Below are 14,178 nucleotides of genomic sequence, written 5' to 3' on the forward strand. Positions count from 1 at the left end.
AAAAATAATTATTTTTATATAATTTTCCTTCATTTACACTTACTACAATATATTGTCTGTATTCCTTGTGTTGTTTATACATCCTCCTAGCTTATCTTACACTCAGTAGTCATACCTCTCACTTCCCCACCCTTGTATTGCCACCCCCCACTGGTAACTGCTAGTTTGTTCCCTATATCTGTGAGTCTTCTAACTTTGTTATATTCATTAGCTTGTTGTATTTTTTAGATTCCACATATTGTACAATATTTGTCTGTATCTGACTTACTTCACTTAGCATAGTGCCCTCCAGGTCCATACATGTTGCTTCAAATGGCAACATTTCTTTCTTCTTTATGGCTGAATGTATTCATTGTATATATGTACCACATCTTCTCTATCCATTCATCTGTCAGGGGACACAGGTTGCTTCCATATCTTGGCAGTTGTAAATAATGCTGCCTTGAACATTGAGGTGCACAAATCTTTTTGAATTTGTGGGGTTTTCTGGTTTCGTTTTTTTTTTTTTTTTGGTTATATACACAGAAGTGGAATTGTTAGACCATATGATATTTGTGTTTTTAGTTTTTTGAGAAATTTCTATACTGTTTTCCACAGTGGCTGCACTAATTTACATTCCCACCAACAGTGTATGAGAGTTCCCTTTTCTCCACATCCCATTATTTGTGTTCTTTTCAATGATAGCCACTCTCACAGGTGTAAAGTAATATCTCACTGTGGTTTTGATTTGCATTTCTCTTATGATTAACAGTGTTGAACATCTTTTTATGTGCCTGTTGGCCATATGCATTTTCTTTTAGGAACATTGTCTGTTCTTTTGACCATCTTTTAATCAGTTTGTTTTGATGTTGAGTTGTATGATCTGTTTATGTGTGTTGGATATATTAATCCTTTATCAATTATATCATTTGCAGATATTTTCTTCATTCAGAAGATTATCTTTTCATTTTTTTGGTGCTTTCCTTTGCTGTGCAGAAGCTTTTAAATTTAATTAGGTCCTATTTGTTTATTTCTACTTTTATTTCCTTTACTTAGTAGATGGATCCAGAGAAATATTGCTACAATTTATGTCATACAGTGTTCTGCCTATGTTTTCCTCCAGGAGTTTTATAGTATCCAGTCTTACATTTAGGTCTCTAATCCATTTTGAGTTGATTTTTGTGTATATGGTGTTAGAGAAAGTTCTTATTTCATTCTTTTACATGTAGCTCTCCAGTTTTCCCAGCACCACTTATTGAAGAGACTGTCTTCTTAACTGTATATTCTTGCCTTCTTTTTTGATTAATTGGCCATAGGTGCCTGAGTTTATTTCTGGGCCCTCTATCCTATTGATCTATGTGTCTGTTTTTGTGCCAGTGCCTTAATATTTTAATTACTGTAGCTTTGCAGTATAATCTGAGGTCAGGTAGTGTGATTCCTCCAGCTCTAACCTTCTCTCTCAAGATTGTTTTGGCTATTTGATGTCTTTTGAGTTTCAGTACAAATTTTAAAATTTTTGTCCTAGTTCTATGAAAAATGCCTTTAGGTATTTTGATAGAGATTACACTGAATCTATAGATTGCCTTGGATATCATGGTCATTTTTAACAATACTGATTCTTCCAGTCTAAGAACACGGTATATCTTTCCATCTGTGTTGTCTTCAGTTTCTTTCATCAGTGTCTTATCGTTTTCAGAGTACAGGTCTTTTACCTCTGCAGGTAGGCCTATTCCTAGGTATTTTAGCTTTTTGATTTAATGGTAATAATGGGATTGTTTCCTTAATTTCTCTTTCTGATAGTTCCTTGTTAGTGTATAAAAACACAACAGATTTCTATATATTAATTTTGTATCCTGCAACTTTACCAAATTCATTGATGAGCTCTAGTAGTTTTTTGGTGGTGTCCTTAGGATTTTCTGTGTATGAGTGAGTGAGTGAAGTTGCTCAATGGTGTCTGACTCTTTGTGACCCCATGGGCTGTAGCCTACCAGGCTCCTCTGTCCATGGGATTTTCCAGGCAAGGGTCCTGGAGTGGGTTGCCATTTCCTTCTCCAGGGGGTCTTCCCAACCCAGGGATTGAACCCGGGTCTCCTGCATTGCAGGCAGATGCTTTACCATCTGAGCCACCAGGGAGGCCTTTTCTGTGTATAGTGTCTTGTTAGCCAACAGTGACAGTTTTACCTCTTTCCTTTCCAATTTGGATTCCTTTTATTTCCAGAAGTTTAAATTTTGATGAAGTCCAAGTTACCTTTTTTTTTTTTTTCTTTTGTGGTTCTGTGTTTTGTGTTCCAAGAAATCTATGCCTAACCCAAAAAGCAAATATCAATTTAGTTAGAAGAATGACATTGTTTATATTTTTGTAAGCCTCTTTAATCCTATCTGCTTCTCTATTGCAATATGTTGTTTTGGTTAAAGTATAGGAAGAAAGTCTGGTGATACACAGGTGTGCAGTTGGAAAAGCAAGGGGTATTGTAATAGTTTTTTTAAATGTTTATTTTTATTTATTTATTTGTTTGCACTAGATAGCACATGGGATCTTCATTGCAGCATATGGTAGTTTTCTTTTTAGTTGATGCATGCAGGATCTTTTTTTTTTTTTTAGTTGTGGTATGTTGGATCTAGTTCCCCGACCAGAATCAAACATGGACCAGAGTGCAGAGTCTTAACCCGTGGACCATCAGGAAAGTCCCAATAGCCTTTTTAGATAATTGTGGCTATTCTTCTTTGATAGTGCTCCACAGCTCAACAGCTGATAGTTTCTTACAGTTTCGTTGCATTGTGGAATCCGAAAGCACATCAGTGATTTTGTATTGTTACATTAAAATTCACTGTCTTTATTTGCACTTTCAATGGATCTTTAACTATTTTGACTTGGGGAGGGAAACCTTTTCCTTCTACCCTAGTAGGTTCAGTTTCTGAGGACTTAAACTGACAAAAGACAGAGTAACAGGAGGAAAAAACCCAGTTTATACATGCAGCATGAATACAGTGGAAGACTCAGTGATGACTAGCTCAAAGGAATGATTAGAATCTGGGGCTACAGGAGAACAAAAGACTTCTTAAAAGTGGGGAGAAAGGACAGTGTTTGGATTTGGGGAAAGATAAATGAGTTTTCAGGAGAATGAGCGGTAGTTCTAAATTTGTGATAATATATATATAGGTATGAATGGTTTTTCCATCTCCTACAAGGCCATGAAATTCCACCAGAGAAGGGATTTGGGTAGATTTTATTTGCATTCTTTCTTCTGAGAGTAGATCTGCCTTGAAGAGGAATTTATGACAGCCTTATTTCCCAGAAGTTGCTGCTGTTAGCTAGAGAAAGCTCTGAGGAGGCTTTTTTCTGCATCTGTTGAAACTTAAATGTCTTCAGCTGAAAATAATCTTTATACCAACTCTGGGGTTCCAGGTGGGTCCTACAGTTGAATTGGTGAAAAGTACATTGATAGTTTAGAAACTACTGGTTCAAAGTTATGCAGCTTTTCCAAGTATTAATACATTTTATTATACAGTATTTAAAGAATCACATTTGTTTATGCCACTTGTGATCTCATCAGAATAAGTAATGGAAGCCTTCAAGCTCCCAGTGGCCCATGTAGACTTTCCAAAAATTTTAAATTTTGCCTGAAAGCTCAAATGTTATTGTTGGCAACAAACACTGTCAGTTGTTTCCTTTGAAATAACAAGAGTTTTTCATTTTCAAGAGCATGTCAGCTGTTCTTTGAAGTAAAAATGATTTTATATGAAAAAAGAGGCTGGTTCAACTCAAACAGGCTCACGTGTGCTTTTCCTCAAGACAACTGTAGTATTTTTGCATGTAGCATTTCATAAACAGAATATTAAAAATATATATGTTTAAGGTTGAAATTTAATAAAATTATTACTTTTGATGGCTTTGTCAAGGCGTACTGAAGTAAAACTGCCCCTTCCCCAACTGCATGTGTGGCAGCAAAGAATACAGTGACTAGTAGTGTAATTTGATGCCACTGACTTCATTTGTATATGGTGCCAATGTTTGTATCCACTGTAATTTTCATATTAGTAAGTGCAAAGTAAGTGTCTGCACAGTTGTTCTAAGATAAACCATGAGATTCAACACAGTTATATTCATCTTGGATTATATCAACATCACTTGTGTTTGTTACTAAGAATTCATACACGACATCACTGTCAGTGATTAACTGGTGCCAGTGCTAGATGAATATAAACAAAATGGCAGGTCTCATCTTGTCTATGGATTCGTCTGTTTGTAAAGTAAAATTCTGGTTCTGCAGATGAGATGGTAATCAAGTCTTCAGATTTGCAGCAGAATCTTTTATTTGGTGAATTGAAAGTATATCATTAAAAGAGGGGCACTGCCATGATTTATTTTACTGACTTCATTCAGAAGGCATGTAGCAATGTCAGCTGTACCAAGTTGTGCTTCTCCAGTTAAGGAAGTTCAGTCACTTACCCTAAGATAGTTCAATGGCTTTTTCATTTCTAGATTGAAAGGTGTTAACAATCTTTAAGAATTGTAAAGATTCATCACATCTGCATTTAAAATATTCAACTACTTTAAATTCTGAATAATTGATCTCAAAATGTCACTGTAACTTAACTGGCATAATATAATTAGAAAATGTTCTGTTGCTTAAGATACAGTTAGCTAAATTATTAACATCTATAAAGTCAAGAGAAAGAAAAATGGCTCTTATCATACTGTGGTTTCTTATATATAATTTTGCCCAGTTTTTTTTGGAGTAGATTCCTTTCCATGAGTCAGAGACTCTAGGCCAGTTATATCTATTTTAGCGATCTTTAAATGTATGTATTGCAGCTGTGGGTTGAGAAAGTAAGTTTTCTAATCTCCCTGTTTTGAGTCCATGATTTTTTTTTTTTTTCTTTTTCTTTTTTATTTTATTTTTTTTTTTTTAATTTTAATTTATTTATTTATTTTTAATTTTTACTTTACAATTCTGTATTGGTTTTGGCATAGATTGACATGAACCCACCACAGGTGTACATGTGTTCCCAAACATGAGCCCCCCTCCCACCCCCCTCCCTTTTTTTTTCTTTTTAAATTTTTCAGCTGTACCAGGCAGCTTGCAGAATCTTAGTTCACCAACCAGGGATTGAAGCTATGCCCTCAGCAGTCAAAGTGCAGAATCCTAATCACTGGATTGCCAGGGAATTCCAGAGTCAATGATTCTTAAAAATAAATGAAAAATTACAAATAAATTTTCTTTTATTTTAGAAAAAATAAATTCTAAAATAATATGCATTAGGTATAATTTAAAAATTTCTGCCACCCTTATGACAGAAGAGCTTTCCTGATAGCTCAGTTGGTAAAAAATCCGCCTGCAGTGCAGGAGACCCTGGTTCAATTTCTGGGTCAATATATCCGCTGGAGAAGGGATAGGCTACCCACTCCAGAATTCTTGGGCTTCCCTTGTGGCTCAGCTGGTAAATAATGTGCCTGCAATGTGGGAGACCTAGGTTCAATCCCTGGGTTGGGAAGATCCCCTGGAAAAGGTAAAGGCCACCCACTCCAGTATTCTGGCCTGGAGAATTCCATGGACTATACAGTCCATGGAGTCGGACACGACTGAGCTACTTTCACTCACTTATGGCAGAAAGCAAAGAGGAACTAAACAGCCTCTTGATGAAAGTGAAAGAGGAGAGTGAAAAAGCTGGCTTAAAACTCAACAATCAAAAAGCTAAGATCATGGCATCCGGTTCCATTACTTCATGGTAAATACATGGAGAAACGACAGAAACAGTGATAGACTTTATTTTGGGGGGCTCCAAAATTACTGCAGATGGTGACTGCAGCCATGAAATTAAAAGATGCTTGCTTCTTGGAAGAAAAGCTATGACAAACCTAGACAGCAGATTAAAAAGCAGAGACATTACTTTGCCAATAAAGATCCATATAGTCAAAGCTATGGTTTTTCCAGTAGTCACGTATGAATGTGAGAGTTGGACCATAAAGAAAGCTGAGCACCAAAGAATTGATGCTTTTGAACTGTGGTGTTGGAGAAGACTCTTGAGAGTCCCGTGGACTGCAAGGAGATCCAACCAGTCCATCCTAAAGGAAATCAGTCCTGAATATTCATTGGGAGGACTGATGCTGAAGCTGAAGCTCCAATACTTTGGCCATCTGATACGAAGAAGTGGCTCATTCGAAAAGACCCTGATGCTGGGAAAGATTGAAGGGAGGAGGTTAAGGGGATAACAGAGGATGAGATGGTTGGATGGCATCACCGACTCATTGGATATGAGTTTGAGCAAGCTCCTGGAGCTGGTGATGGAGAGGGAAGCCTGGTGTGCTGCAGTCCTTGGGGTTGCAAAGAGTTGAACACAACTGAGCAACTGAACTGAACTGAAAAATTAAAGAGTTTCCCCCAAATTTAAAAAGTATTATTGCAAAGCAAAATAACAAAAAGTACTTGTTTCTACCTGATGTGTGGAGAACTTTGAAATTTTGCAGTAATGATTTATTGGATAATAATGAGATTATAGCAAGTGTAACTGAAGATAATTATAAGAGCCCAAACAGAAGTACTAAGGAGGAAAACAACTTGAATTATATCCTAAGCCTACTACCTTAGAAAATACTAGAAAACATTAGACTACAGAAACATATACTCCACTAGCCACTAGAGTGATGATATCATTACATGCTGTGTAGCGTCAGGAAAACTCCACTGTAGACTCATAAAAGAATGAGAGTGAAAAAAGCAAATAGATGTAGTGTTGTCATGAAATGAATTTTGCTTCATAGACCAGGCCCTCAAAGGGTTTTGTGAATGGTGAACTGTGTTTTTCAAACTGCTGTTCCAGGTTATTTCTTCCTTACTTAGGGCTCATACTGCCATCTCTATGCCCGTGACACTCTCATCTGTATCCCAGCCTGGACTACTTATATACTCCTTGCCTACCTGGACTCTTTCCTCAGCTTGGTGCTCTCGTTCTCTTTGGCCTTTGCACATGCTATTTGATCTGTGCAGAATTTCCTGTTCCTTTTGTTCACTTGGATGATTACTGAATTGTGAGCTACTTGAGGGCAGGAACTAAGCATCCTTCTATCCCCAGCTTTTAGCAGAAATTCATGGGGTCTCAGAGTCCGACATAACTCACACTTTCTTTTCACTTTCCTAGTACTTTGTTGGAGAAGACGATGGCACCCCACTCTAGTACTCTTGCCTGGAAAATCCCATGGACGGAGGAGCCTGGTGGGCTGCAGTCCATGGGGTCAGTAAGAGTCAGACATGACTGAGCGACTTCCCTTTCACTTTTCACTTTCCTGCATTGGAAAAGGAAATGGCAGCCCACTCCAGTGTTCTTGCCTGGAGAATCCCAGGAATGGGGGAGCCTGGTGGGCTGCCGTCTATGGGGTCGCACAGAGTCAGACACCACTGAGCTATTTAGCAGCAGCTGCAGTAGCACTTTGTAGGCTGCTTAGCAGATATTGAGTTAAATCACGTAAGGATTCGAGTCTCATAAACAAGTTTGCATTACATCTCAGGGTAAAGTTTTTTTTCTGTTTTTGTCTGACTCATACATTCTGTATTGGTTTGTATTAGTGGATTGGCCGGAAAGTTTGTTTAGGTTTTTCTGTACAATTGTATGGAAAAACTTGAATGAACTTCTTGGCCAACTCAACAGCTTCAGTTCAGAGAAAAGGACTTCATAACCTACCTCAAATTTGGGACAACCGACTCCTGTCTATATTAACCTTATCCACCAGTATTTGCTTTGTTTCCTTTTGCCTTATTTGGAGTATAATATATTCTGAAAGGAGAGTATTTGGGCTGAGGACTCAAGATCTTAATTTTTAGTGCTATCTCTATGTTACTTTACAAGACACTTAGTATCTGCTTCTCTCCACTTGTGGTGGAAAATATGTATTCATATATTTTAGTTTCTCTGAAGGAAGATGTTCTAACATCCAAATGATAACTAACATTTATTAAGTTCTTACTATATGTCAGAAACTGTTCTGTTTTACATGTATTAACTCATTTAATCTGCATAATAGCCCTATGTGGAAGGTAGATGATTTTATTGTCTCCATTTTACTCAAGGAAAATAAGACACAGAAAGATTAAGTAGCTTGCCAGAGGTTGAATAGATAGTAATAGGGTCTGGGTTTGAGCTGTGAGCTATGCTCTTAACTGCTATAAGAAACTCCCTCTCAAATCTAAATACATTACTTTTATCATCAACCTATGTTAGTACACATGTACAGATGTTCATTATAATATTTATAATTGTGAAATTTAAAAATAACTTGAGAGAATAAATAAATAATGAAATATATGTATAATGGATAGTTATTTTAAAATCACATTTTTGAAGAATATTTTAATGATATGGAAAAATAGAATGAAAACGTAACATAAAATCACAGGTTTTGTTTGAAAAAAGTACATAATGGATTTATATGTTACATATCTATATATATGAGCTTCCCTGGTGGCTAGGCAGTAAAGGATCCACCTGCCAGTGCAGGAGATATGGATTCTGTCCCTGAATCAGGAAGATCCTCTGGAGAAGTAAATGGCAACCCACTCAGGTATTCTTGCCTGGGAAATCGCAGGGGCAGAGGAGTCTGGCGGGCTACAGTCCATGCGGTTGCGAGAGTCAGACATGACTTAGCAACTAAACAACAGCAACATACATATATATATATGCACACAAATATTTATTTTAAAAGACTGGAAAGACGTATAATAGTGATTTTTTGTGAGTAGAGCAGTTGCAGTTGTAGAGCAATTTGTTGGATGTTTCCCATGTGCTAAGCACCCTGTTAAATTCTTTATATGTGTTTTCTCAGTGAACTCTCCATACATTCTACTCATTTTTCAGATGAAGAAACTGAGCCTTAGAAAGATTAACTTATCAAGGGTCATTCAAGCAGTAAGTAGAAGAGTTGGGACATCTGTATTAGACACTCTCTTTTTTTTTTTTTTAACTTTTTATTTTGTATTAGGATATAGCCAGTTAACAAACAATGTTATGATAGTTTCAAGTGAATAGCAAAGGGACTCATCCATACATCTACATATATCCATTCTTCCCCAAACTCCCCTCCCATCCAGGCTACCACAGAATTCTCTGTGCTATACAGTGGGTTCTTGTTGGTTATGCGTTTTAAATGTAGCAGTGTGTACAGTTCATCCCAAACTCCCTAACTATCCCTTCCCCCCAGACAACTATAAGCTCATTCGTGAGGTCTGTGAGACTCTGCTTTTTAATTGAAGTATAGTTGATTTATAATGTGTTAGTTTTTGGTGTACAGCAAAGTGATTCAGTTTTACATATATATGTATGTATATTCTTTTCAGATTCTTTTCCATTATAGGTGATTATAAGATATTGAATACAGTGCCCTTTGCTATATAATAGGACCTTGTTGTTTATCTATTTTGTATAAAGTAATATGTACCTGTTAATCTTAGGCTCCTAATTTATCAGCCCCTCCCCCTTCCCCTTTGATAACCATAAGTTTTCTGTCTCTGTGAGTCTGTTTCTGTTTTGTAAATTAGTTCATTTTTATCATTTTTTTAGATTCCACATGTAAGTGGTATCATTTTTCTGTCTGACTTACTTCACTTAGTATGATAACCTCTAGGTCCATCCATGTTGCTGCATATAACTTTATTTCATTCTCTTTTATGACTGACTAATATCCTTTGTATATATAAACCATATCTTCTTTATCCATCCGTCAGTGGAGGACACTTAGGTTGCATCAATGTCTTGGCTATTGTAAATAGTGCTGCTCTGAACTTTGGGATACATATTATCTTTTTGAATCAGTAGGTTCTGTTTTGTATTTTCTTAACTTTTTATAATCTGTATTATTTACATGACCAAAAGCAAAATTAAAATTTTAAATTATGTAAAATGCAAACATCTTGGGACCTGCAGCAAGTCAGACTTGTATGATCTAGTAGGATTTATTCATTTGAACCATTGATTCCTTAAACCGGTTATGCAAAATAACAGCAGCATGGGACTTGAGAGAAATTAAACCAAGCATTTAAAGAGTTAAAACATACTCATTGGTTTCTGTTCTACCAAGAAATTTTTTGATCATCTATTATGGCCAACTGATTTTTTTTTTTCCTAGCATGGGTTGCAGCTAGTACCTCTTAATGAAGTGAAATCAGATACATATCTTACAGGCTAGTGAAGATATTATAAGGTTGACCATTTTTATGACTGTTTAAGAATTCCTTAACCATTTTTGTTGTGGTTGCTAATATTTCTTTTTGTCTTACTGGATCCCAATGAGATAATGTTCCCACATGCCCAGAGGAAAAGATTTTTGTGTGTGAATTTGTGGGATGCCCCCCACTGACATAGTAAGAGACTTTTTCTAATGTAAGTGTTACCGTAGTTGACAAATGACTTAGTGAAAGTTAGAGGTATTGGATGAACACTTATAATCTTTCAGAATAACGTCATTCACAGAACGCAGCTGACATGTTTTCCTACAATTATCTCATTGTCAGAGTATCTAGTAGGCTAAATGGATCCTTGATTGACCTCATAACATATTCCACATATTGTTATGGTAAGAGGATTCTGACTTTTCATATATTTTTTCACTTGAGGAATATTAGCTATATTAGGAGAATACATCTAACTATAAGTCTTTGTCTAACTATTAGAGAATTCTTCCTCTGGCAGGAAGTTTATTTGAGGAGGACAACACATATAGATTAAGGAAGAATATACCCTCCTAGTTGCATCTATTACACAAGTTGACTTTATCAGTCTAAGTGTTAACTATAGATAAATACAAATAATGTTTAAAGTGGTCTGAAATTGTATGAACACCCTACATTTGAAAGTATAAATGTTCACATCTCCATTTGTTTCTTATCTTACAGAGAAGTGTGGGAAATGGAACTGGATAGACTCAAGAATCAAGATGGTGAAATAAATCGGAACATTATGGAAGAGACAGAACGGGCCTGGAAGGCAGAGGTGAGAAGAGCCATTGTGTTGAAGGTCTGGATTTGGGGCTTCCAGGTGGTACATACTTTTAATATGGTGTTATACACCAAGCCATATAAGTATCCTACCATAGCGCCATTAAACATTGTTTTAACTACCTAGGGGTAGCTTTGTGTGTGTAAAATTAATAAAGCGTGTGTGTGTGTGTGATTTCCTTAGATCTTATCATTAGAGAGTCGGAAAGAGCTGCTGGTATTGAAACTAGAAGAAGCAGAAAAAGAGGCAGAGCTACACCTTACTTACCTCAAGTGAGTACCTTGTGTTCCTAGGGTTTTAATGGCCCTGCAGTTTTGTGTTTTGTGGGGAATTTCTTTTTAGGGCTTTGAAACCCTAGGCCTGCTAGTCTGGCACATATTCTGTCTTCACGGCAAATCATCTTTGTGTGACAGTATTTTGTTCAGTGATTTCTCTTTCCATATTCTAAACTTACACACTCTCTGGCTCTTCTCTTTCTACAGTTTTATAGTTTTGTCCTTTTTCTTGTATTATTTTGAATTGAATAAACAGTATCTCTTACTCTGTCAAGTGTAACAAATGTCTTTGGAGATATGTTTCTTATACAGTCATTTGTCCTCTTTCTGCCATGAAGTCTGGAGACCCCTATGGCATTTTCAGCCAGATGAGAGCCCTCTCTCTGTGGTGGGTCCTCTTTCTCCAGTACTTGGCTTCCATGATGCTGGAGTTAAAGTGAGGCAAACAACTTAGGACCATGGCCTTCTCCTGTATCTGTTGCAACCTCTTCTCTGCAGGCCCTTCTCTCTAGCTATTCTTCTGCTATCTGAAAGAGTCAGGAATGGGACTCTCTTTAATTCTGTAAATCACTGTTGGTTTCTTGAAAGGTCAACTCCCCCAACACTAGAGACAGTTCGTTCCAAACAGGAATGGGAGACAAGACTGAATGGAGTTCGGATAATGAAAAAGAATGTTCGGGTAAGTGTAGTGATGGGTGATCATTGAGCTGGAGTTCATCTGTGCTTGCACATTCCTGGCCATAGGGCAGGACCACTTGCATTGCCCTCAGGGCCTGTTCTACCACTCCTCTTGTCTTCCTGATACAGGATGCTGGTCTCTGTATAGAGAGCCTCACTCTGCTCAGCAGTAAAGGATAACGCTTGCTCTTCTCTCTTTCCTAGGACCAATTTAATAATCACATCCAGCTTGTGAGGAATGGAGCCAAGCTGAGCAGCCTTCCTCAGATCCCTACCCCCACCCTGCCTCCACCCCCATCAGAGGTAAGTGTGCTGGCTCTGGCGAGTCTACTTTTTCATGTTGGTGGCGGGGCCTAGAATCTTTCCCTTGTTTTTATGAAGGTATTGGATGTCCTTATTTGGTACAGGAAGAGTTGCTTATTGATTTCAGTTTCCTAAACTTCTGTTTTCTTTCTCTCCCTCTCATCTGCCACCTCTTCCCTTCTGCAGACAGACTTCATGCTTCAGGTGTTTCAGCCCAGTCCCTCTCTGGCTCCTCGGATGCCCTTCTCCATTGGGCAGGTCACAGTGCCCATGGTTATGCCCAGTGCAGATCCCCGGTCCTTGTCTTTCCCAATCCTGAACCCTGCCCTTTCCCAGCCCAACCAGCCTTCCCCACCCCTTCCTGGCTCCCATGGGAGAAATAGCCCCAGCTTGGGTCCCCTTGTCGGCCCCCATGGTCCGCACGTGCCCCCTGCCGCCTCCATCCCGCCGCCTCCAGGCTTGGGTGCTGTTAAGGCTTCTACTGAAACGCCCCGGCCCCAACCAGTAGACAAACTGGAGAAGATTCTGGAGAAGTTGCTGACTCGGTTCCCACAATGCAATAAGTAAGTATCTTTAAGGATTAATTTAAAAACTGTTTTCCAGAGAAATATTTATGGGTTAAAATAGGAGAGGTTTCATAGATATTCCCCATGAGGGTAGCAGAAAATTTCTCCCCCTCAACATCTCTCTTTCTTAGGGCCCAGATGACCAACATTCTTCAGCAAATCAAGACAGCACGTACGACCATGGCAGGTCTGACCATGGAGGAGTTGATCCAGCTGGTAGCCGCACGACTGGCAGAGCATGAGCGGGTGGCGGCGAGTACTCAGGTAAGAAAAGCTATTTGGGGGGATCTCAGACCTGTGAAGGAAATGGCAACCCACTCTGGTGTTCTTGCCTGGAGAATCCCAGGGACGGGGGAGCCCGGTGGGCTGCCGTCTATGGGGTCGCACAGAGTTGGACACGACTAAAGCAACTTAGCAGCAGCAGCAGAACTGTTGGGATGTTGAGGCAAGATGCAGATTTCAGAAAAATTTGGGGTGAGAAGCAGCATTGCAGCTAGGGGTATCTGGCCTGCTTTCTTCCTTTGCCGGGCTGAGAAATGAATGATTTCCTTTTGGTAACACCCTTTTACTCAGATGTTCCTGCCTCACTCTGACAACGTTTCTGCCCACAGCCACTTGGTCGGATCCGGGCCCTGTACCCTGCTCCACTGGCCCAAATCAGTACCCCAATGTTCTTGCCTTCTGCCCAAGTTTCATATCCTGGGAGGTCTTCACATGTAAGACTCTTTTCTTTGAAAACTGGGATGTTGGAGAAGCTGGGGGTGGCGAGGAGGGAGTGGATTTATAGGTGGAGTCCAGGAAGAAACCATTATCTCCTTAGCTGGGTTGTTGGTAGCCCAGGCTGGGAAAATGCAAGTACTCTGTATTTGAACTTTTCTTTCTGTGGTGTAAAATCTTTTTGCTACGTGGAAATTGTAGATGGAATCATGGGCATAAAAGGCAAGGAGACCCAGAGGTTCCTCCCTCTTTTGACGGTCCCTCCTCTGCTGTGCAGGCTCCAGCCACCTGTAAACTATGTCTAATGTGCCAGAAACTCGTCCAGCCCAGCGAGCTGCATCCGATGACATGTACCCACGTGCTGCACAAGGAGGTGGGTGCTGCAGCCCTTCCTCTTTTTCTGCTCTTCCTTTTTGACAGCTGTGATCATCTTAATTTTCCTGAATTTTTTACAGTGTTGATGTCATCATTAATATCTAAACATAAGGTTTTCAGTAAATCGTGGCTTAAAACATGAGCAGAATTCAGAATACTGGCAGCTAGGCTCTCCCAACTTCCTTCTACCCCATTCCCTGTAGGGAACTGGACTGGATAAACAGTTCTTACTAGAACGCTGAGAGTCACTGTCTTGGAAAATTGACAAAAAGATGTATGTATCTAGACATTGTTTCAGA

The 14,178-nt window shown here is 38.8% G+C and overlaps 1 protein-coding gene across 3 annotated transcripts in view; it reads left to right on the top strand.

Annotated features, from left to right (window-relative positions):
- The window catches only part of RNF214 (ring finger protein 214), a 53,759-nt gene that overhangs the window by 30,929 nt on the left and 8,652 nt on the right, over window positions 1–14,178 (top strand). For all 3 annotated transcript variants that reach the window (XM_040258070.1, XM_040258072.1, XM_040258071.1), the window contains exons 7-14: window positions 10,863–10,959; window positions 11,149–11,237; window positions 11,829–11,919; window positions 12,123–12,221; window positions 12,408–12,784; window positions 12,919–13,051; window positions 13,399–13,503; window positions 13,782–13,877. In XM_040258070.1, coding sequence (XP_040114004.1) covers window positions 10,863–10,959; window positions 11,149–11,237; window positions 11,829–11,919; window positions 12,123–12,221; window positions 12,408–12,784; window positions 12,919–13,051; window positions 13,399–13,503; window positions 13,782–13,877 — 1,087 coding nt within the window. The remainder of the gene's footprint in view (window positions 1–10,862; window positions 10,960–11,148; window positions 11,238–11,828; window positions 11,920–12,122; window positions 12,222–12,407; window positions 12,785–12,918; window positions 13,052–13,398; window positions 13,504–13,781; window positions 13,878–14,178) is intronic.

The sequence above is a fragment of the Oryx dammah genome, unplaced genomic scaffold (genome assembly GCF_014754425.2).
Source record: "Oryx dammah isolate SB20612 unplaced genomic scaffold, SCBI_Odam_1.1 HiC_scaffold_17, whole genome shotgun sequence".
In the NCBI taxonomy this organism is placed as follows: Eukaryota; Metazoa; Chordata; class Mammalia; order Artiodactyla; family Bovidae; genus Oryx; species Oryx dammah.